The sequence below is a fragment of the Netta rufina genome (genome assembly GCF_964035555.1).
Source record: "Netta rufina genome assembly, chromosome: 31".
In the NCBI taxonomy this organism is placed as follows: Eukaryota; Metazoa; Chordata; class Aves; order Anseriformes; family Anatidae; genus Netta; species Netta rufina.
The window spans coordinates 1,013,660-1,034,854 of record NC_140155.1 but is presented as its reverse complement, the minus strand read 5'-3'; the positions used below and the strand labels follow the sequence as shown (position 1 = coordinate 1,034,854).

The following is a 21,195-nucleotide window of genomic DNA, read 5'->3' as shown; positions in this document are numbered from 1 at the left end:
CCTTTACAACTGAAAAAGATGAGTTTGGGCTGTGGACTACTCTGCAGAGATTCTGCAATATCTCAGGAAGGGGTTTCAGCCTTCCCAAGGAGACACAGCACAAAAATTCAAAAGGAACAGAACAAACATAGGAGCACGACGCATTTCTAGAGCACCTATTTGAACAAACTACTGAAAACTACCAGCAGAAGCACCCCTACTCACAGCTGCATTGGCCAGGTCAGGCTTTGACAGTTTATAACATTTTTGTGATGGTGTCGGGAATTTCTTTGTTGCTGGCCTCTGTTTACAAAAGAGAGGCACAAAGTCCTTGGGCTCACTGAGCTTCAGGACAAATGAAAACACCTTTCCCAACTGCTCTACTTTTTATTAGCTTTGAATCGTTTCCAGCTGATTTTTTCACCCACTCATTCTCATACCAGTATTTCACTGTTTTTTAACACACATCTTTTTCCCTTTGGTCTGCAGCCCCTGCTCTGCTCACTCTCAGCATTCCTCTGCAGTTTGGACCTCTCTTATTTTCTCTTCCTATAGGTAGTGATCTAATCTTTAATGCTCCTCTTGGGTTTTGCCAGGCTGAAGAGTTCAGTTCAGCCCAAGACCACCGTGGCCATGCTAGGTCCTCCTCCCATAACATGCTCCGGTTTCATTTCTTATTTTTACAGACTTGCACTTTCTAGGGCAATATCGTTTCTCATCCCTATCTTCAGTGCACCAGTAGTGTAGCATCCACCACAGTCTTAACATTCCCATTAGGAGCAACAAGTTATATTTATCTAATGACTTTGCAAACTCGTTTTTCCAGTGCCATGCTTACTCTGTCTTCAGGCCCTCTTCTTGCAAAACGTCAACATGCCACAAGGATGTGCACTCTGCAAGTGATGGGAGAGAGGGGACAGCAAACCCTGCAGCTCACCTTCTTCCTCTGTTGAGCAAGAAAATAATGTCCATTTTCCCTCCACCTATGAATGGCCTGAACTGCTCTGCACTACCCATCCAAATGGGTAGTTGCTTATTCTAGTGGAAACCCACACTGGGTTGGGGAAAGTCATGGATCACAGACTCTGCAAGTTTTCTTCATGTGTATGAGGAATTTTCTTTCCCTCTCTCCTCCTGGCTGGAGAGGTGCTTCCTGCCCAGCTCAGCATCATATTTACTCCAGCCTCCACAATAAAGACATTTCCAAAATTTAGTAACGTATTCGCTTGTAGAAGGTGGTCCCTTACACCTGAAACCCCAATAAAATACATTTTAATGAAGCTAAAGTAGCTAATTTTCCCCACTTCTGTGCAAAAAGGCTGGATTTATGCTGTCAGAGGAAGGTCTCCTGCACTATCCCCAGGACACTGCTGGACAGTCGAGGTACCTTCGGGGCTGTCACGTAGAACACGGGGCCTGGGTGCAGAGGGAGTTTTGTTTGCTCTGCCTTTTCCTGGAACAACTCTCCATTTCACAACCCAGTGACAGGATCAGACGGCGGCACAGAGCAGAGGGTCACCTTCTGGCATGGATTCACACAAAGCCCAAGCCGATGCCCTGTGGCCTATGGGCGAGGAAGAGGAGGGCTAGCCAGGCAGGGAAAAGCACAGGGCAAGGGAGGGAGCAGGAGGAGGGTTTGCTGCTGAAATGCCCATCACTCCCAACCCTGGACATCTGCCTTGATCCTTCTCCATCCCTCCTAGTCAGCCAGCAGGACACGGAGCTCAGCTACTGTCTCTCACCAGGACTTTCTGCTCCAGCTTCCAGCCCATGGCCAACCTGTGAAGATGGGGATGCCAGGTGGTCTCCATCCCTCCCCCAGGGGCAGAAACCAACCCACCTGCTCCGGAGCCAAGAGCATGGGGATCCTCCTCCTGATGGTGTGCCTTTGGGGTAAGTGGTGTTTGCCTTTGCTTCTGATCCCAGGTGCCCCTCTGCTATGTGTGCTCCTCCAGTGTATTCATTTGGTGCTTTGTGGAGGATGGCTTGGTCTGGCCAAGGGTCCTGGGTTTCATTCATCATCTAGAGCAGGAAGGAATGGTTTGTGATTGTTTTGGAGGCAGAAGAAAAGTCTTTATGTGCAGCTATCCCTGCAGACTGCTCTCAAAGTCATGTATTGCCTACTTACTGCTACATATGTGGTTTTGCCACATAAATGAAGACTTGGGACTTAAGAGTGGAGATAATCATGCTGAGTTTTGCCTCCTAAAACTGTACCATAACTATACATACTCTTCTGCTCTGCTTAACCTTGTCTTATTCCGGACCTTGTGTGGCAAATTTATGGTATTGCAGGGTGGAGAGGGCCTGGACAAACTCAACACCCCTGTACACAGCAAAGAGGGGCAGCTCCTTGTAAGATGAGGGGGTGACAAGTAAGGACCACAGACCTCAATTGCCAGGACAAGGCTGGGTGCACTCTACCAAGCTGTGGTTTGTCCACCCAGGCACGGGCAGTCAACGCACCTGAGACTGCCCAAGCTAAAAATGAAATTTCATACAAAGGCTCCCTACCCACGGTAGTGCTTTCAGGAAACATGCCAAGAAGCTCTGCTAAGTCTCAGCTATGGGGTTGATCTGTTATTGTTTATCAATGGGTAACTCTTGTAAATAGAGTTAACTCTTGTAAATAGAGTTACCCATTATTACCATAATGGGTAAAAATGAAGAAAATGAGCAAAAGGCCTTTAAGACTGCTTTTAGCCTGGGGTAGGAGAGCTTGCAAACTGAGAAGTGAATGTCTGCCGTGCACCTGGTTCAGACTCATCTAAATTTTAATAATATAATAATCTTAATTTTTAGGGTTGTCTTTGCAAAGATATTTTCATGCTCCCCAGGGCACATCCCTTATAAATAAGAGAGTTGAGCTACTGAAGCCTGCATGCAGCTTGTCCCCTTTGGTAATGCTACAGCTCCCCAGACCTTGCTTGGACCTGGGAATGACTCAGGGATTTAATTTGTAAACTGTTTCTTCTTCTTTCTGGCCTCGGTTACTTCCTGAGTGCTGTATCTGATCCTTTGCTTATCATCTGGGGAAATCCTTGCAGCTTACAGACCAAGGGTATCAGGCCATCACTGAAGGTCCTAATTCAGTCTTGTGATATATCTTTTGTAGAGTGACAGGCCCCCACAGAAGGCAGGTCCCATTTTGGGTGGGCAGTGTTGCCTATTGCTCTGCACTGGTATTAAAAGGAGAAGAGGAGGAAAAAGTGTTTAGCTGCTCAACTTTAAGTAGCTTTGGAGCATGGGGCACCTGGCTTAGGGAGCACATAGACACCAGCTCCTGACAGAACTTATGGGAGCAGCAAAACTGCTGGACGTGAGCACAGATCAGTGCCTGAGCACTTTGGAAATCATTATCTGCAGTCAAAAAGGTATTTACAGAATGCAAACACAGTCCTCTTGAGCATTTTTTATTTTGACCTGGTTAGGAACTTGCAGCTAACTTATGGCTCCTTTCTGCACAGTCTCCACTTTATTTAGTGCTCTTGCTAAGTGTGTGTAAGGGGCTGGAGGCAATCTTATGCTGCAGATCTTGTAAACTGTGAAGACCTTCCCATAGCTGAAGCACTTTTCCACTTCTCCCAACTCTCTGTGTAGTTATACCACACAAAGTAACACTGGTGAAACTATATCTTTGTTACTGACAAACAAGCATTTGCCTGTCTTTTTACATGAGTGAGAAAAAGACCCCTAGGGTGTGGGATCCACATTGACATTAAGATTATTCAATTCAGGCATTTAGATACAAACATGAGACTCAGCTGCCCAAAAACAGACACCCAGGACCATCTGAGATGCTTCAGGACATATAGAATCGTAAGGTATACCAAGTTGTAAGGGACCCACAAGGATCATTGAGTCCAACTCCTGACTCCACGCAGGGCAACCTAAGAATTAAACCACATACCTAAGTGTTGTTAAAAGGCTTCCTGACCTCTAGCAGGCTTGTGGATCTTCCTGGGGAGCTGGTTCCAGTGCCTGACCAGGCTTTCAGTGAAGATCTGATCTCCTAGCTGAACCTAGAAGTTCATGGAGACAGCCCCATGACATTCTCTCAGGTCGTACCGCTGGTCGCTAGCAAGAGATCGGTGCCTGCCCTTCTGCTCTCCCTCATGAGGAAGATGTAGGCTGCAATGGGGTCTTCTCTAAGCTGAAGCTAAGCATAGGATGTTCAGCTACTTCTCTGAAACCCTTTCAGAACAGCAGATAGGGGACAGCAGGCATCTCAAACGCATAAAGAGTTGAACCCCATCTACTCTTAGGGTGTCACCTCCTTCTCCTTCTCCTCCTCCTGGCTCTGCAGGCACAGCCTCCCCAGATCCAGAGGGGCTTCGTCTGGTGGACGGCCCCGGCCGCTGCGCTGGGCGAGTGGAGGTGCTCCACAATGGGACGTGGGGGACGGTGTGCGATGACAACTGGAGCGTCCGTGAGGGCCGGGTTGTGTGCCGCCAGCTGGGCTGCGGGACGGTGCTGTCCGTCTCACAGGGGGCTCGGCACGGAGAAGGCCTGGGCCAGATCTGGCTGGATGACGTGAACTGCACGGGGACGGAGGCTGCCCTCTCCGAATGCCAGGCCAGGCCGTGGGGACAGCACAACTGCCACCACGTGGAAGACGCCAGCGTTGAGTGCTCAGGTAGTCCCAGTGCCCCGCTGTGCAGCACCTCCGGGCCTGTCCCCCATGCACAGCCACCCTACAACTGATCCTCTCGGGGTGTTCGCAGACTCCAGGGCCTCGGAGTTGGGCAAGCTCCAGCTGCTCAATGGCCCCAACCGCTGCGTGGGGAGAGTGGAGGTGCTCCATGACCACATGTGGGGCACCGTCTGCGATGATGGCTGGGACCTCATGGATGCCACTGTGGTGTGCCGGCAGCTGGGTTGCGGGACAGCGCTGATGGCCACCAAGGGGGCTCACTACGGGAGAGGCCAGGACCCCATCTGGTTGGATGAGGTGAACTGCACAGGCACAGAGGCCACCATCTTCGACTGCAAGGCCAGTGCGTGGGGAGTCAACAACTGCTACCACGGCGAGGATGCTGGTGTGGTGTGTTCAGGTAACTCTCGCTTAGACCTTCCAACACAGAAGGCTAAAAGTCAGCACCCTAGAATACTTGTAGGGGTTTTGAAAGGGGTGTCTGGAATGCTCAGAAGCACTGGGGGCATGGGGTGCATCTTGGAGTGCTCTCCTGCAGCATCCCTTTGCATAGCTGGAGAGCACTTGCAGCATGCAGGCAGGCAAGTTGCAATGAAAAGACTTCTCCCACCTCTGCAGCCATGTGTCCAGTGCTGAGCTGCAAGACAAGTGAGCTGTCTGGGCTTCCCCTCTCACTGGATTCAGATGACCATTTGCAGTCACACACAGGAGTTACCAAGCACCTGCACCAAGATCTATTGGTCTTGGGGACTATAGGCTAGTTAGCAAAAACCTTGCAAAGTTTTCTGCAGTTATAACTCACCCCAGCAAATCATAGAATCAGAGAATGGTTTGGGCTGGAAGGGACCCTTAAACATCACCTAGTCCAACATCCTTGTCATGGGTAGGGACATTTTTCAATAGATCAGCCTGCTCAGAGTCCCATCCAACCTGACTTTGAACACTTCTAATGATGGTATATCCCATCTGTTGGCTTTTCTGGCCCACATGTGCACACAGCTGGCTCGTATCCACTTTTCTTCCACCACTGTCCCAAAGTCAGAGCTTGCACTTGGCCTTGTTGAACTTCATGAGGTTTGCAGTTCCTGCCCATCCAGGTCAGTCTCACCCGTTACCTGAGTGTCAGAAGTGTTGAAGAAGGTTTTAGCGCACGTGCACTAGAGGATGCCCAGCTCTGTCAGGGAGGAGCAGGAGCAGCTATGGCTCTGTCCTGTTTATTGCAGCCTCAGGAGTGTCCATCTCAGCGGAGCTCCGCCTGGCCAACGGTACAACGCGCTGCAATGGAAGGGTCGAGGTCTTCCACAATGCCACCTGGGCAGCCCTGTGCGATGACGGCTGGGGGCTGGCTGAGGCTCAAGTGGTGTGCAGGCAGCTGGGCTGCGGGACAGCGCTGTTGGCTCCCGGTGGGTCTCATTTTGGGCAAGGATCAGGACAGACGTGGCCGGGCAGTGTGAACTGCACGGGAGCAGAAACTGCCCTCTTTGCTTGCAAGGTGAGACCCTGGAGCAACAGCACGCATCATCCTCGGACATCAGCTGGTGTGGTGTGTGCAGGTAACCACCTTGGGAATGGCATGGGGGGAGAGATGCTTGGCTCATCACCTTAATTTCTGCAGCAAGCTTAGATAATATGGCCTCTTTGTGGCTGCCCTGTTGCCAGGGGGTGTTTGGGGTTGGACATAGTTTGGCTGTTCACCTTGAAGGGTTGGTGAGAATGGTAGAGTTGCAATGGGAGGTTTCAAGTTTCGGCCCCTCTGCCATAAGTTTCTGGAGCCACGGGTCTCAAACATCTGGCTGGGCAGACCCTTTTCATGGTCATTAAATGAGCCTAAGGTCATGAGCTTCAGGTCACTAAATGAAACGCTCAGCTCCAGTGGCAGGACAGACTTCTCGTGCTGCAGAAAGAGACCACTTGTGGTCACTTGTGGCTTTGCCTTCTCTGCTTTTTGCTCTTTTATTTAACTCAGAGGGCGACCAGATCCGGCTGGTGAACTACGGGAGCCGCTGCGCTGGAAGGGTTGAGATCTTTCACAACAAGCAGTGGGGAACTGTGTGCGATGACAACTGGGATTTGCTGGATGCCAACGTGGTGTGCAGGCAGCTGGGCTGTGGGAGAGCGCTCTCAGCCCCTGGATGGGCTCAGTTTGGGCAAGGGACTGGTGTCATCTGGATGGATGAGACGAATTGCACAGGGTTTGAGTATGCCCTGTCTACCTGCTGGGCCAGGCAGTGGGGCATCAATAATTGCTACCATGGGGAAGACGCTGGTGTGGTGTGCTCAGGTGAGCACTGCTCCTTCTACGTCTCTCTACATGTGTCCCCTGGAGCAAGGAAGATTGGTGGGAGGTGCCAGAACAAATGGTCTATGCCCCTTGTAAGGCTGAGCTGGGACCCAGAGTCAGCAGTCAGTGTGGTTTCCCTGGACTTGCCCTATAGCTGGTGGATGAAACAGGTCCCTTCTGAAGTGTTTATTTAGGATGGTGGGAGGAATTCCTGCAGGGAACCCTATTTCTCCCCATAAACTCCCCAGACTGACCAACTCCAACAGCAGGAAGACCGATATCTTGGGGGCAAAGCTAGTGAAAGCAACCAAGATTTTCTTGCACGAAGTGGGTCTGGGGTCTTGTGCAGGGCAGGAGCAGTGCAGGCCATGGAAGGGGTTTTGGGTTGCAGTGAAAAGTCCTCCTGTTCCCACCTCCTCCATACATTTTGGTGGCTGGAAGAAGGGTCAGGAGCTTAATTCTGACAGGATGAGCATGGTAGAAAATCTGTAGCCGTTAGAAGGGATTTATAACTCCCTTGGATGTTTGCAGATGCGATCATCCCGGAGCCTGCTCGTCTCCGACTGGTGAACGGCTTTCACCGCTGTGCTGGCCGAGTGGAGGTGTTTCAGGATGAGGAGTGGGGAGCTGTGTGTGACCATGGCTGGGATAAGAAGGATGCCGAGGTCGTGTGCCGTCAGCTGGGCTGTGGGACAGCGCTGTCAGCCTCGGGGGAAATTCACCTGGGTGCTGGATCTCTCCACACGTGGCTGGACAACGTGAGCTGCGAGGGGACTGAACAATCCCTCATGAAATGCAGGGCAAGCCCATTGGGAAAAAGCAGCTGCAGCCATGGGAAGTATGCCAGTGTGGTGTGCTCAGGTGGGTTTCAGCGTGCAGTAGCACTTCTCCCACTGGGAGTGGGTTGGGATGCTAGGATGCTCTGCTATAGCCAGGTCCTCTCCCCCTTGACCCCGTGGGAGCAAGGTGCCTGCTTTATCCCATGCTGTTGGACCAAATACTCTCAGATCCTTTGAGAGGTGTCTCCAAAGGAGTATGAGGTGGTGTGGGTTCAGAAGCAACATAACCATGATGCTCTGTGCAGCACTGCATGTAAAAATGAAGGGTCCTTCATCCTCCTGCATGGACCATGGATGGATTTGCAGGGGCTGCTCTGAGTTTCTTGTCTCCTCGCAGGCTCTGCTGTTTCCAGCTTTGCCCCAATCCGGCTGGTGGATGGCCCAGGCCGTTGCGCTGGGAGAGTGGAAGTGTTCCACAACGAGCAATGGGGAACCGTGTGTGATGACAGCTGGGAGTTCCCAGACGCTGCGGTGGTGTGCCGGCAGCTGGACTGCGGGGTGGTTATTTCGGCCCCACGGAGGGCTTACTTTGGCCAGGGACAGGGCCCCATCTGGCTGGACGACGTGAACTGCACGGGGACGGAGGCTGCCCTTTCCGAATGCAAGCTCAAGGGATGGGCTGTCCATGGCTGTGATCACGATGAAGATGCCAGCGTGGTGTGCTCAGGTAACCACCACCTGTCACAGCACCGGGAGCACCACAGCAAGCATTACTTAGGCTTGACTTGGTGTCTCCATATGGTTGTAAGGGTTTGGGGTACAGGAACAGTTTGCAGCCAGCCTGGAGACCCTTGCCTTTGAAACCAGCCCCTCATGGTCCATCTTGGTGGCAGAGAATAGCACCTAGACATTAAAGCCCAGGAAAAATAAATGGCTTGCTCATTTGCATTATTGTCACAATAACAAGGTCCCTGGCATGCTTTTAACTGATGTTATTCACAAATCCTGGCAGTTAGCATGGGCCAGAGACCATTCCTAATAGTCTGGACTATGTTGGACTATAGTCCATACTAATCAAAGCTTGGGTAACAATCTCTTCATTTATTTTTTATTTTTTATTTATTTATATTTCCTCCCCCAGCCATTTTGCATCACATCTGAAAATCCGGCACTGTCTCTTGCTGTGAGAGCATTCTCGACCCTCAAAGCTGCTAAGCCTCATGTGTAAAGCCGTTTGCTGTCAGCCCAAGGCTTTGGTGAGCAGAAGGTTCCTCCTTACATATTTATGCCTTTTGGTGTTGCAGGATCAGGCATTTCTGACCTCGGAGAGCTCCGCCTTGTGAATGGCTCAGACAAATGCTCAGGGAGACTTGAGGTTTTTCATGATCAGCGCTGGGGGACTGTCTGTGCTGATGGCTGGGACCTGGCTGAAGCCCATGTGGTGTGCAGGCAGCTGGGCTGTGGGGCAGCACGCTTGGCCACGGACTCGTCCCAGTTTGGGAAAGGACCTGACCTACTCTGGGTGGATGCTGTGGAGTGCACCGGGACGGAGCGAGCCCTCTTCGAATGCAAGGTCAAGCTCTGGGGAGCCCAGAAGTGCAAGTCTAGGGGATATGCAAGTGTCGTGTGCTCTGTGGCCGTAGGTCAGTGTGGGTGAGTCAGGTACCAGTCCTCCCCCTGGGGAGGTTGTGCCACCTCTTGTCTGCAAATTCACTCTTTCCAGCTCCTCCTTTTCTTGGCTTAACCACTGCTTGTTTCTGTGGTCCCTCCAGAGAGCACAAAACCTTTTCCTTTTAGAGATCTGCCAGTGCTTGGCTTATGGCAGGCAAAGTGTTTGGAAATCCCAAACCAAGGATTCCCTGAAACCCCAAGTCTGTAAGAGCCTGATTTTATGATGCAGGCATTCTCTAAGGGACCATCACACACCAAAAGCCCTGATGCTGTAGGGCAGGGAGTTATTCTGCCTATGTTTTTTTAATCACTGCTCTTCAGCCATGCTACCTTACAGCCACTAGTCCCTGGGCAAGCCCTTCCCTTTGCCTTATTCAAGAACGTGTGCACTGGGTGCCTTGTTGCCTGGTCGTTCCCATGAGAATAATCACATCATGGACCAACCCACTAGTAATTAATGCCTTCACCTCCTCTCCCACGCAGCATGCTCACTCCTGAGAAAAAATGAGGCATCAGAAGTGAATGCTGCAGGGAAAGGAATGCTCTTAGGCCAGATAGTATCATTATCTGAGGGGCTCTTGGGGTCCTCTGCTGCAGGGAGCAGAAAAGGGTCTCTCTCCTAGAGAGGGTCGCTCTGCTAGAGTCCTTGCCTGTCTGCTGGGATGGATGCTAAAATCTCAGCGTGTGTGCTGAGAAGGTGAGCATCCTCTGCCATGCTGCCAGGACAACGAGAGCTGATGGTATATGTGATAAAAGGTCCGTGCTGCCCTCCCTGGGATCTCAGTGCCTGTGTACCTGTAGTCTGGAAACTCCAGAGTTATCCCTTTCCCCTAAAGCAGGACTTTATTCTTGAATGGGTGGCAAAGACTTGGCCAGGCTCACAGGGCAAGGTCAAGGCAAGGTCCTAACACTTCCGATCCAAAAAGTGCTCATACATGCATGTCCTTAGTGAGGTAAATGAGAAATATGCTGGTGGAGAGCATGAAAGACCCCTGGACAGGGACGTCCACCGCATTGCTGGTAACCAGACAGGCAGGAATTTCTGGGATTTATTCTCATGCCAATTCTCTTTCCAGATGCAGACCTGGGCAGCCCAGAAGCCCTGCGGCTGGTGAATGGTCCCAACCGCTGCTCAGGGCGGGTGGAGGTGTTCCACAGCTGGCAGTGGGGCACCATCTGTGATGACGGCTGGGACCTGAATGATGCCGCGGTGGTGTGCCGGCAGCTGGGCTGTGGGACAGCGGTATCAGCCCAAGGGTTATCTTCCTTTGGGCAAGGGTCTGGCCCTATCTGGCTAGAGGGGGTGAGATGTCTTGGGACAGAAGCAACACTTGCTGAATGCCCCTTCAAGCCCTGGGGACTCCACACATGTAGCCATATGGAAGACGCCAGCGTTGTGTGCTCAGGTAATCCTCATTGCGTGCTTTTTCTGCAGATGGGTCAAGTCTTGTCCTGCAAGCTGCAGGCTGGGAACAGTTTGGGGACAAGCTGGCAAATAATTCTGGTGTCCAGAATTTTCCATTTCAGTAGAAACCACATTAAAGAACAGAGCTATCAGACACATAGACAAATATGGACATGGACACGGGAGAAAAACAGCATGGTGTAAGACACACCTCAGTGTCTGGAGATGTCCAAGGGTGTCCAAGGCATTTTCATGGGGCAAAGCACCTGAAGCCTTCTTGGAGTGGAAGCTGAGGGGTACAAGGACGCTGCCTGAATGGCAGCAGATGCAACTGCACCATGCCCAGGGTTAGGACAGGCAAAGTGGATTGTGCTGCCAGTGCTGCTAAATGCTAGGTCATGCAGATAAATGTGGAAAGATGCAGCAGAACAAGCCTTTGTAATGCAGTGCACACACTGGCAGCTTTGAGCCAGCTACTACCCATCTAGTTTTTGTCTTGGAAGATAAACCTCCAGAGATAGATCTATGTGGTTATCAACAGTCAGGAAAGCACAAGATCAAACAGAAAAAAAACACAACATCCTTTGCCATGTGCAAGCAGGTTGCAGCAACACCATCTACACCCACTGCTGGGATGCTCATCCTTCGTCAGCCCTGCAGATGCTGAGACATCCAAGTGGGAAGTCATAATGCCCATTTCTCTGTATTTTTCAGGCTCAGGGATCTCCAGAACCACCACGCTTCGGCTGGTGGGTGGTTTGAACAAGTGCATCGGGAGGGTCGAGATGTTTTATAACAACGAGTGGGGTACAGTCTGCGATGACAGCTGGGACATGAGCGATGCCACAGTGGTGTGCCGGCAGCTGGGCTGTGGGATGGCTCTTTCAGCCCCAGGATCGGCTCGGTTTGGGTGGGGATCCGGCCGCATCTGGCTGGATGAAGTCAACTGCACAGGGGAAGAAAATGACATCTCCCAGTGCAAAGCAAAGACTTGGGGTGTCCACAACTGCCACCATGGGGAAGATGCTGGTGTGGTGTGCTCAGGTGAGACTTGGGCTGGGGTGGGCAGGAGGCAGGCTTACAGATGGACTTGTGACCAGAGCTCCTGCACACTTGGGACAGGGAGCAGGGCTTAAAGAAAGACGGAGAAAGATATTTCACCAGGGCTTTGAGCAACCTGCTCCAGTGAAAGATGTCCCTGCCCATGTCAGGGCATTGGAGTAGATGATGTTTGGGGGTCTCCTCTAACCCAAACCATTCTATGGTTTTGTGACTCTCCCCAGAGGAGTTGTTGGGGTGCAGTGGAGGCAGGTTTAGGCTCCTTTTGCAGACCTCTCCCATTTGAATCTCTTGGATCCTGTGTGCATCACCCCTAAGCCAAATTTCATACCTGGTATTTATTCCTTTGGTTATTCATCAGTGCCTAGCCATAGAAATCTTTTTTATATCCTGAATGTTATTTGTGTCCCAACGCAGGTCCTATGTAGGATGCAGTCGGTGAATGAGATGGGGTGGGACAGGGGGAGGTGCTCTGCAATGATGCTTGCATGAATTTCCCCGGCATCTCTACAAACGCAGGGAACTCGAGCTCAGCCGAACTGCGGCTGGTGAACGGCCCCAGCCGCTGCACTGGGAGAGTGGAGGTGCTGCACGATGGGCTGTGGGGGACGGTGTGTGACGACGGCTGGGACCTGAATGACGGCAAGGTGGTGTGCCGGCAGCTGGGCTGCGGGGCGGTGCTGTCAGCCCCTGGCAGGGCTCGCTTCGGGCAAGGCACCGGGCACATCTGGCTGGATGACGTGAGCTGTGTTGGGACTGAGAACACCCTTTCCCACTGCCGAGCCAGTCCCTGGGGGCGGAATAACTGCAACCACAGAGAAGACGCCAGCGTGGTGTGCTCAGGTAAGCTGCACTCCTGCAACGTGGCGCATCATGGGGGACAGTGCCACATTTGGGTGTCCCGGAGTCAATAAGTGAACTCTGCGATCTTGGAGTCAATGTAAGGGCTTGGAGTCAATGTAAGGGCTTTCTCCTTCTGAGCTCACGCCACTGGATTCCTGGCAATGGATTTAAACTGAGAGGGTAGATGTAAATGCCATAAAAGAAAGAAATTTTTCATGATGGGGGTAATAAGACATGGGAGCAGGTTGCCCAGAGGACTTGTGGATGCTTCATTGTTGGAAGTGTGCAAAGCCAGGTTGGATGGGGCTTTAAGCAACCTGCTCCAGCAAAACATGTTCCTGTCTACAGCAGGGAGGGGTGGATCAGATGAAGTTTAAGGGTCCCTTCCAACCCAAACCATCCTATGATTCTATGATCCCACATCCATGACTGTGACCAGCTCTAAGCCTGGGAAGTTATTAGCCTGAAGTAGAATGTTCCTGTTCCTAAAAGATAGATATATCTTAAAGGATGGGTCGTATTATTCCCAGCTGAGCAGCACTGACTGTAGCCCAGAGATAGCTTCATCAGCTGTCCTGGAGCAAATTGCACAAGAGAAACTTTCTCTGCCTGAAAAAAAAACAAAAAACAAAACACCAACTAGGGTAGGAACAACAGAGGTACGAACTGGCATGAATTTCTCCAAGGGCTTACCCCTGATTGTGTTTTCAGAGCCGGACACCTCAAAATCCTCCTTACTGCGTCTGGTGAATGGCCCCAACCGCTGCACCGGGAGAGTGGAGGTGTTTCACGACGGGCAGTGGGGGACGGTGTGTGACGATGGTTGGGACCTGCGGGCTGCCACCGTGGTGTGCCGGCAGCTGGGCTGTGGCAGGGCTGAGTCTGCCCCCAGCGGGGCTCGATTTGGGCAAGGCACAGGGCACATCTGGCTGGATGACGTGAACTGTGCCGGGACTGAGGACACCCTTTCCCACTGCCGAGCCAGACCCTGGGGACAGAATAATTGCAACCACGCGGAAGATGCCGGTGTGGTGTGCTCAGGTCAGTAAAATTCTGCAACGAGAGGCATCGCAGGGGCCAGGATGGGTGTAAGGGGTCTGTGCTGCACCTTACTGCCATTACAGTGATGCTGCAGTGGGCTGGCGCTGTATTTCTCTGGTTTTGGGCTTACTTCAGCCGAGGGGCAGACTCCATCTAGCTGAACAGAGTGGCCTGCACCAGGACAGAAAATGCCCTTTTCTGAATGCCTGGTGAATGATTCCGCAGCCACCTGGATGATGCTGGTGTGGTGTGCTCAGGCAAGCTGTGGCTACCCTGTTGCTGGAGGCCAGAGGGTGTGGGACTTGCCCCGGGAGGGCTGGAGCAGGATGGTGTAGGGAGGGTGCAGTTCATTTGCAGTAGGAAGGGCTCTTTCCCCTCTCTGATACCCATAATGATGGAAAAAGGGAGTATCTACGAGAACTCCCCCTCTAAGTGGTCCTTGCACAACCTACAAGACAGCAGGATCTCGGGTCACTGGATCACGGAATCATACAAAATATCTAGGGTTGCATGGGACCTGTGGAGGTCACCTGCTCCAACCTGCCCACCCAAACTGAGCCCCTCAGAACAGGCTGCCCAGGAGCAAGTCAGAAGGCTTCAGAAGATCTCCAAGGTGGGAGGCTCCACAGCCTCTCTGGGAAACCTGCTCCAGTGCACGCGATCCCAAAGGATCACCCATTTAACGTGAGGGCACCTGCATCCTACAGACAGGTGGACACCTTGGTCCTGCGGGTGCAGATGTCAGTAAAACATCTAGGAGATCCTTCCAACCCTCAGCACTGCTGACACACAGTCTCCCCACCACGTTTTGCAGTGTTGTCAAACGCTGGCACTGCCAACAAGTCAACCATTCGGCTGGTGGAAGGCCCTCACCGCTGCTCCGGGAGAGTCGAGGTGTTTCACAACCAGCAGTGGGGCACCGTGTGCGATGACGGCTGGGACCTGAACGATGCCGCGGTGGTGTGCCGGCAGCTGGGCTGCGGGGCGGCCGTGTCGGCCACGGCACATGCTTCCTTTGGACGAGGGATGGATCCCATCTGGCTGGACAGAGTTGCTTGCTCCGGGAGAGAAAGCACCCTCACCGAATGCAGGGCCAGGCCCTGGGGAGTCAATAGCTGCACTCACGAAGAAGATGCCGGTGTTGTGTGCTCAGGTGATGCTCATAACCCCAGACACAGGGATCCAGAAAAGCACAGGTTGGAGTCCCCTGCCCCAAAGCCTTCTCCTCTCTGAACTGACCCCTTTATTCAGTGGGAGGCAGATTTGCTGGGCATGGGGGCTCTTTGCTTTGCAGATGCCCCTGACTCCTCCATCCCTGCATCCCAGTAGCCCAGGGCTACCTGATTTCATACAATCACAGAATATTCTGAGTTGGAAGGGACCCACGAGGACCATCAATTCCAGCTCCTGGCTCCACACAAGGAGCTGACCAAATGCTTCTTGGCTAGAGAGTCTCAGGGCTGTGGCCACTTCCCTGAGAAGCCTATTCCAGTGCCTGACCACCCTCCCAATGAAGAACTTTCTCATATCCAACCTGAACTTTCCCTGATGAACCTTAAGCCATCCCAATGAGTCCTATTGCTAATCACCAGAGGGAAGGGATCACCTCCCCTCTGCTTCCCATGCAGTCCACACTGAGGTCACCCCTCAGCCTCCTGTTCTCTAAGCTGAACAAACCAAGTGACCTCAGCTGCTCATAAATCAGGCCCTCTAGTCCTTTCCCCATCTTCGTTGCCCTCCTTTGATCACATTCTAATATTTTTATATCTGTCCTGATCTGATTTCACTTTACCTGGTTGAATGGGATGTTGAGGCTCATTTGTGATTTGGGCTGTGCTGAGACTTTGTAAGACCTATAGGACACCAAGAAGAGGACTCCCCAAGGGAGTAAAGGCACCAAGAAAGGGATTTTTTTCCCCTTCCTACAAGGCACTGAGCCAAGAAGCTAACTATAGGGATCCTCTGCTTGCAGATACGAGCATCACAGTGGAGGCACAGGTCCGCTTGGTGGACGGCCCCAACCGCTGCACCGGGAGAGTGGAGGTACTGCACGATGGGCAGTGGGGGACAGTGTGTGACGACAACTGGGACCTGCGGGCTGCCACCGTGGTGTGCCGGGAGCTGGGCTGTGGTAGGGCTGAGTCGGCCCCCGTCAGGGCTCACTTTGGGCAAGGCACCGGGCGCATCTGGATGGATGATGTGAGCTGTGTAGGGACTGAGGACACCCTTGCCCAATGCCAAGCCAGACCCTGGGGACAGAATAACTGCAATCATGCGGAAGATGCCGGTGTGGTGTGCTCAGGTTGGTTAAATTCTGCAACGAGAGGCATCGCAGGGGTCAGGGGTGTGTGGGTCTGTCTGGAAGGAGTGAGGTGCAAGGCAGAAACTGAGACCTGTGCCAGGCTGAAGAAGCTGAGCACCAGCAGATGCTCTGCTCATAGCCAAAAACCCATAGGAATCCCCCATGGCACCAAGTGGAAGCAAGCCTGAGTGTGGGCATTCCTCTCAATGTGCTCCCTGGGGCACACTCACCCTTCTGAACAGCCAGGTCTGCACTGAAAGGGATGGGACTTCTGCCTGGCTCACATACACTCCTGGAAAAAAGACCAACATTTTAGGGTCTGACTCTGAAACCAAGTCACCTCCACAGGCATGGGAGAGATGAATTCCTCAGTAAGAGCTGGGAGTTGCATCTCCTGCCAAGGGAGCTTTAGCAACTCTGCATTTGCTCTCCCTTTTCCCTTCCCTTCCCTTCCCTTCCCTTCCCTTCCCTTCCCTTCCCTTCCCTTCCCTTCCCTTCCCTTCCCTTCCCTTCCCTTCCCTTCCCTTCCCTTCCCTTCCCTTCCCTTCCCTTCCCTTCCCTTCCCTTCCCTTCCCTTCCCTTCCCTTCCATTTTTATTTTCCTTTTCCTTTTCCTTCCTTTTTCTTTCATTCCTTTTCCCCCTTTTCCTTTTCCTTCCTTCCTTCCTTCCTTCCTTCCTTCCTTCCTTCCTTCCTTCCTTCCTTCCTTCCTTCCTTCCTTCCTCTTTATTTTTCCTTTCTTTTTCTTTTTCTTTTTCTTTTTCTTTTTCTTTTTCTTTTTCTTTTTCTTTTTCTTCCTGTTGTGTTTTTTTTTTTTTTTTTTTTTTTTTGTAATGTCACGAGATGACAGTTCCCCCACTCTCTCCTAAACAGCAGGCCACATATTTCTCCTTGCAGACTCCAACACCACGGAGTCTGTGCAGGTCCGGCTGGTGAACGGCCCCAACCGCTGCGCCGGGAGAGTGGAGGTGTTTCACAACGCACAGTGGGGAACCGTGTGTGACGACGGCTGGGACCTGAGTGATGCCAAGGTGGTGTGCCAGCAGCTGGGCTGTGGGACAGCAGTGTCGGCCCCGGGCAAGGCTCATTTTGGACAAGGGGCTGACCCCATCTGGCTGGATGATGTGGAGTGCACGGGCACCGAAGCCAACTTCTCCCGTTGCAACCTGAACGGCTGGGGGCTCCACAACTGCAACCACGAGGAAGATGCAGGAGTCGTGTGCTCAGGTGACCCCGGGGGTGATAAAAAATGCTCAGAAATCCCTAGCATCATTCTCCTGCACTGGGATGGAGTCAGCTCTGACACGTGCAGAAGTGTGAGACGATGGGGATGTTCTTGTAAGGGGGCGTTCATGCAAGGGAAGGGCACAGTGGGCACGGGTAGCACATTGCACATACACCTGGAGCACGTGGGCACGCACAGTCCATGTCTTTGTGTCTCTCCGTCCCTGTGCTGCGTGTGATGAAGTGAAGGAGCCCACCTCACCCCCTCTGCTCTCCGCTGCAGGCACCAACCCCTTGCAGCTGCGGGTTAAGGATGGCCGGAGCCCCTGCGCCGGGCGCGTGGAGGTGCGGTACAACACCACCTGGTACAGCATCTGCAGCAGCGGATGGAGCTTGCTGGAGGCAGAGGTGGCCTGCAAGCAGCTGGGCTGTGGACCGGCACAGTCCGTGCCCACGGGAGCCCATTTCAGCCGGGAGCACCACCGTGCCTTCCTGGAGGGGCTGAGCTGCCGGGGCACGGAGTCGCTCCTCCTGGAGTGCCAGCGGAGCAAGATCAGCCCAGGGCCATGCAGGAACGGTGCGACAGCTGGCGTGGTGTGCTCGGAGCCGAAAGGTGAGTGCCCAGAACTTCCTATGGGAACTGGCAGTGTGGGGTGAGAGGCAGGGCTCACGGTGAGGAGAAAGTGGAAAGGCAGTGCCCTCCACGCTGCATCTCGTGAGGCTGAGCTGCTTCTGCACAGAGGTCTGCCTACAAGGAGGGAGAGTTCAATGGTTTTGGCCCCAGAATGGTGTATGCAACCCTGGCATGGCTATTTCACTGCAAAAGGGGAGGGAGATGTAAAGCTTGTGGCATTTATTTGTCCAAACAAGCTCTCAGAGGTCTTCCTTGGTGGATATTGCTTATCTACATGCAGTGAGCTCAGTATCACTGTTGGGCATATCAGAGATGTTTGTATGATCTTAGAATAAGCCAGCATCTGCCACTTCCTCTTGAAGCTCTTAACCCTCAAAGACTCTCTGTGCTCTCTTCATGACCTGCCCCCTTTCCTGAAATATAATAGAGGTAGGACAATTACGAAGGATGGATGAGGGCCAGAAGCATGCCTTTCTTTTTCTATGCATGGTCTTGTACTCCAAATGCTAAGGAGGACAATGCACCAGGGAGGTGATGGAGCTCTTGTAAGAGCAGGAGTGCAGCAGGGATGAGGAACACAAAAGGTTTCACAAACCCCACAGCTTATCGCATACCTATGGATGTGATTATCAGTGGGATATAAACCCTGTTAAGGGTTGCAGCGTCCCACAGTCCTCACACAGTGCTGCAGAGACCACAGCGCTGCAGGGCAGTGCAAACTGGTTCAGAAAGGGATCAGTTGTGCTCACGGTGGGAAGCACAGAACAGTTAGCTCTGGCTATTAAAACACAGGTTTTAATACTAAACATAATTAAGGAAAGCCCTGCTCTGTCACCACCTGAGATGCTGGGGGGACCGGGTCAAGTTTGTTCTGGTTTTCTTCCATCTGCTACTGGCTGGGAGCAGGATCCTGATCTGGGGGTGCTCTCCCCACAGGCTCTCCATCGTCCTGCTCCACGCTCGTGGCACTGCTTGCCCTGCTGATGATGGCGAGTGGAGTCCTGCTGTGGCTCTACCTGAAAAGGAGGTGCATCGGCACAGACCTAGCTGCAGGTGAGTCCCCTCACCTGATTTCAATGTCCCCGTCCCCATACATCAGCCATCCTGAGACCCAGAGATCTGAGGTGATGCAGCACCCAGAGATGGGGTCACCTCAGCTGAGCTCAGGGGATTCCATCGCCCCCAGGCCAGTAAACGTTGCGTGTCCTTGTCCCCATCTGCTCTGCAGACCGTGGGCACCCCAGGGAGCAAGGTACCTCTGCAACACCTTTCCAGGCTCCAGGAGCCATCTACTACCCGGCCAAAGGAGAGTCTCCCGAGGATGCCGACACGGAGATGACTCAGCTAATGAAGGAAGATGCTGCCCCGTGATGCTGGCACGATTCCTGGTGCAGGAGTGGCCCCTGAGGTGGCACAGGCCTCCCCCTCTCCCCTCTTCCTCATGCACCTCATTCTTCAGTGCAGGACCTTTTTCCCCTACGCTCTTACAGACCTGCAGGAAGCCCTACCACGCTTTCCAGGAGACTGCAAAGCAGCAGCTGATGGGCTGGACATTTATAAGCTATCCTTTACCAATGACTTATATAGCCCTAAAACAGCTGCCCAAAGGGATGCCAGTCTTCTGAAGGTTATTTAATCCATTTTGGCACTCTGCAGTCAGCCTAAAGGGTTCTCTGGTGGCAGGAGCCAGACAGAGCAGGACAGTCTGGTGGCCTTGCAGCCTGGCACAGTAGCACAGAACCTGAAACATGAGGAAAACTGCTAATGAATTAAAGAAGAAGTGTCCCCATCCATCCCAGGTGTGATGAGTGTGAATGCTATGAGGGATACGTGATGCTTTGTGCTCATCTGCCATGGAGCCAGCAAGGGCTGCCCAATGCTTCCTGCACTGGGGGGGCTTCCCCAGACCTTGCAGATACAGGCAAGCCCCCATTTATTGCCCAGCCCAGGTGCAAGAGCTACAAAGCTAACTATTCCTGTCTGCATTAGGCAAAGCATCACCAGCAGGTTAAGAGAGGTGATCCTTCTGCTCTGCTCAGCACTGGGGAGGCTGCACCTTAAGTGCTGGGTCCAGTGCTGCGCCCCCAGTCTAAGACAGACATGGACATGCTGGGGAGAGTCAAGGGAGGGACACCAAGGTGATCAAGGGAGCACCTCTCCTATGAGGAGAGGCCGAGAGATTGGAGAAGGGAAGGCTCAGAGGGGATCTTATCAATGCCCATTAATCCCTGAAGGAAGGGTGCACAGAAGATGGAGCCAGGCTCTTTTCAAGGGTACCCAGACACAGAGTGGCAAACGGGAAAAAATTCACCTTCAGAGACCATTTGGGAAAACATCCTGGGGAATAAATTGGCTCAAGGTTAAGCCCAGAATAGATCATGTAAGTACTTCCAAGCAATGGTCTACTGGCTGAGTAGTCCAGAGCACTGTCATGGGTGCAGACAGCCTCCAATACAGACATTTATAGCACAAACACTTGAACTAATGCATACAGAGCCTTTTGTGCAATCCTTCTGCACCTCATGAGATGTTAAATGGGGTGGGGATAGAGAAGCAGAACACATGGCAATACCCTGCCTTTTTCAGTCTTGCCAGTTCATGGGCTTGTTGTGCCAGAACGTGTCCAGCCCTACCTCCAACTTCCCTGGAGATGAATGACATCCCAAAACTGGGAAATGCATAGAATTGAATTAATGGAAGGTGAAAAATCTGTTTTGCTTCCCTAGTTCTCCACGTTTCTCCTTTTCCTCTTGCCACTTCAGAGGGGCTGTTTTCTTTCCTTTCTTATGTTCATCTGTGCCAGTCTGCCTAGCAGCTATAGCTATACAGCTGCCTAGCATCATTCACAACAGGTTACAAGACATTTGTAGCAAAATAAATATCCACTGCCTTCATTACTTGGCTACATGATGAAAAACAGTGACGATACATGGTATCATCATACATATTTCATATATACTCAAAAATATATGAACATGTATTTCATATATGTGCAAAATATGAAAAAGTATGATGAATATATATGAATATCTATGCCATATATGAAAAACATGATGAAAAACAGTTTGCAGCAGTGTGCAAACGCCAGCCAGCTACACAGACACGCTATAGGTGCTGCACCTCCAAACACACTGATCCGTCAAGGAACTGAGTCATGTCAATCAACTGCATCACGAAACAAACTCCATGTCCTCCTTAGACCAAAGCCCTGAAATTAGGAGCAATAAGAAAATAAACTGAAAGACCCCATGCAAGCCTTCTGATGCTCAGCCTCAGCCCAGGTAACCTGTCCTCTAGGTCTTACACGATAAATCCAGCTCACTG

At 52.2% G+C, this 21,195-nt stretch overlaps 1 protein-coding gene across 1 annotated transcript; it reads left to right on the top strand.

The window, feature by feature from the left end:
- Window positions 1-1,766: 1,766 nt before the first annotated feature.
- On the top strand, window positions 1,767-19,745 carry LOC311220291 (scavenger receptor cysteine-rich domain-containing protein DMBT1-like; the record flags this gene model as incomplete). Its single annotated transcript, XM_084303791.1, is given in 21 exon segments — window positions 1,767-1,872; window positions 4,286-4,615; window positions 4,704-5,033; window positions 5,857-6,186; window positions 6,600-6,914; window positions 7,446-7,775; window positions 8,091-8,420; window positions 8,998-9,336; window positions 10,441-10,770; window positions 11,484-11,813; window positions 12,348-12,671; window positions 13,383-13,709; window positions 13,712-13,866; window positions 13,870-13,908; window positions 13,910-13,927; window positions 13,930-13,969; window positions 14,527-14,865; window positions 15,685-16,014; window positions 16,887-17,240; window positions 17,521-17,850; window positions 18,808-19,745. Coding segments are annotated over 21 exon segments (6,015 nt in total). The 3' UTR covers window positions 19,497-19,745.
- Between the last annotated feature and the right edge of the window lie 1,450 nt (window positions 19,746-21,195).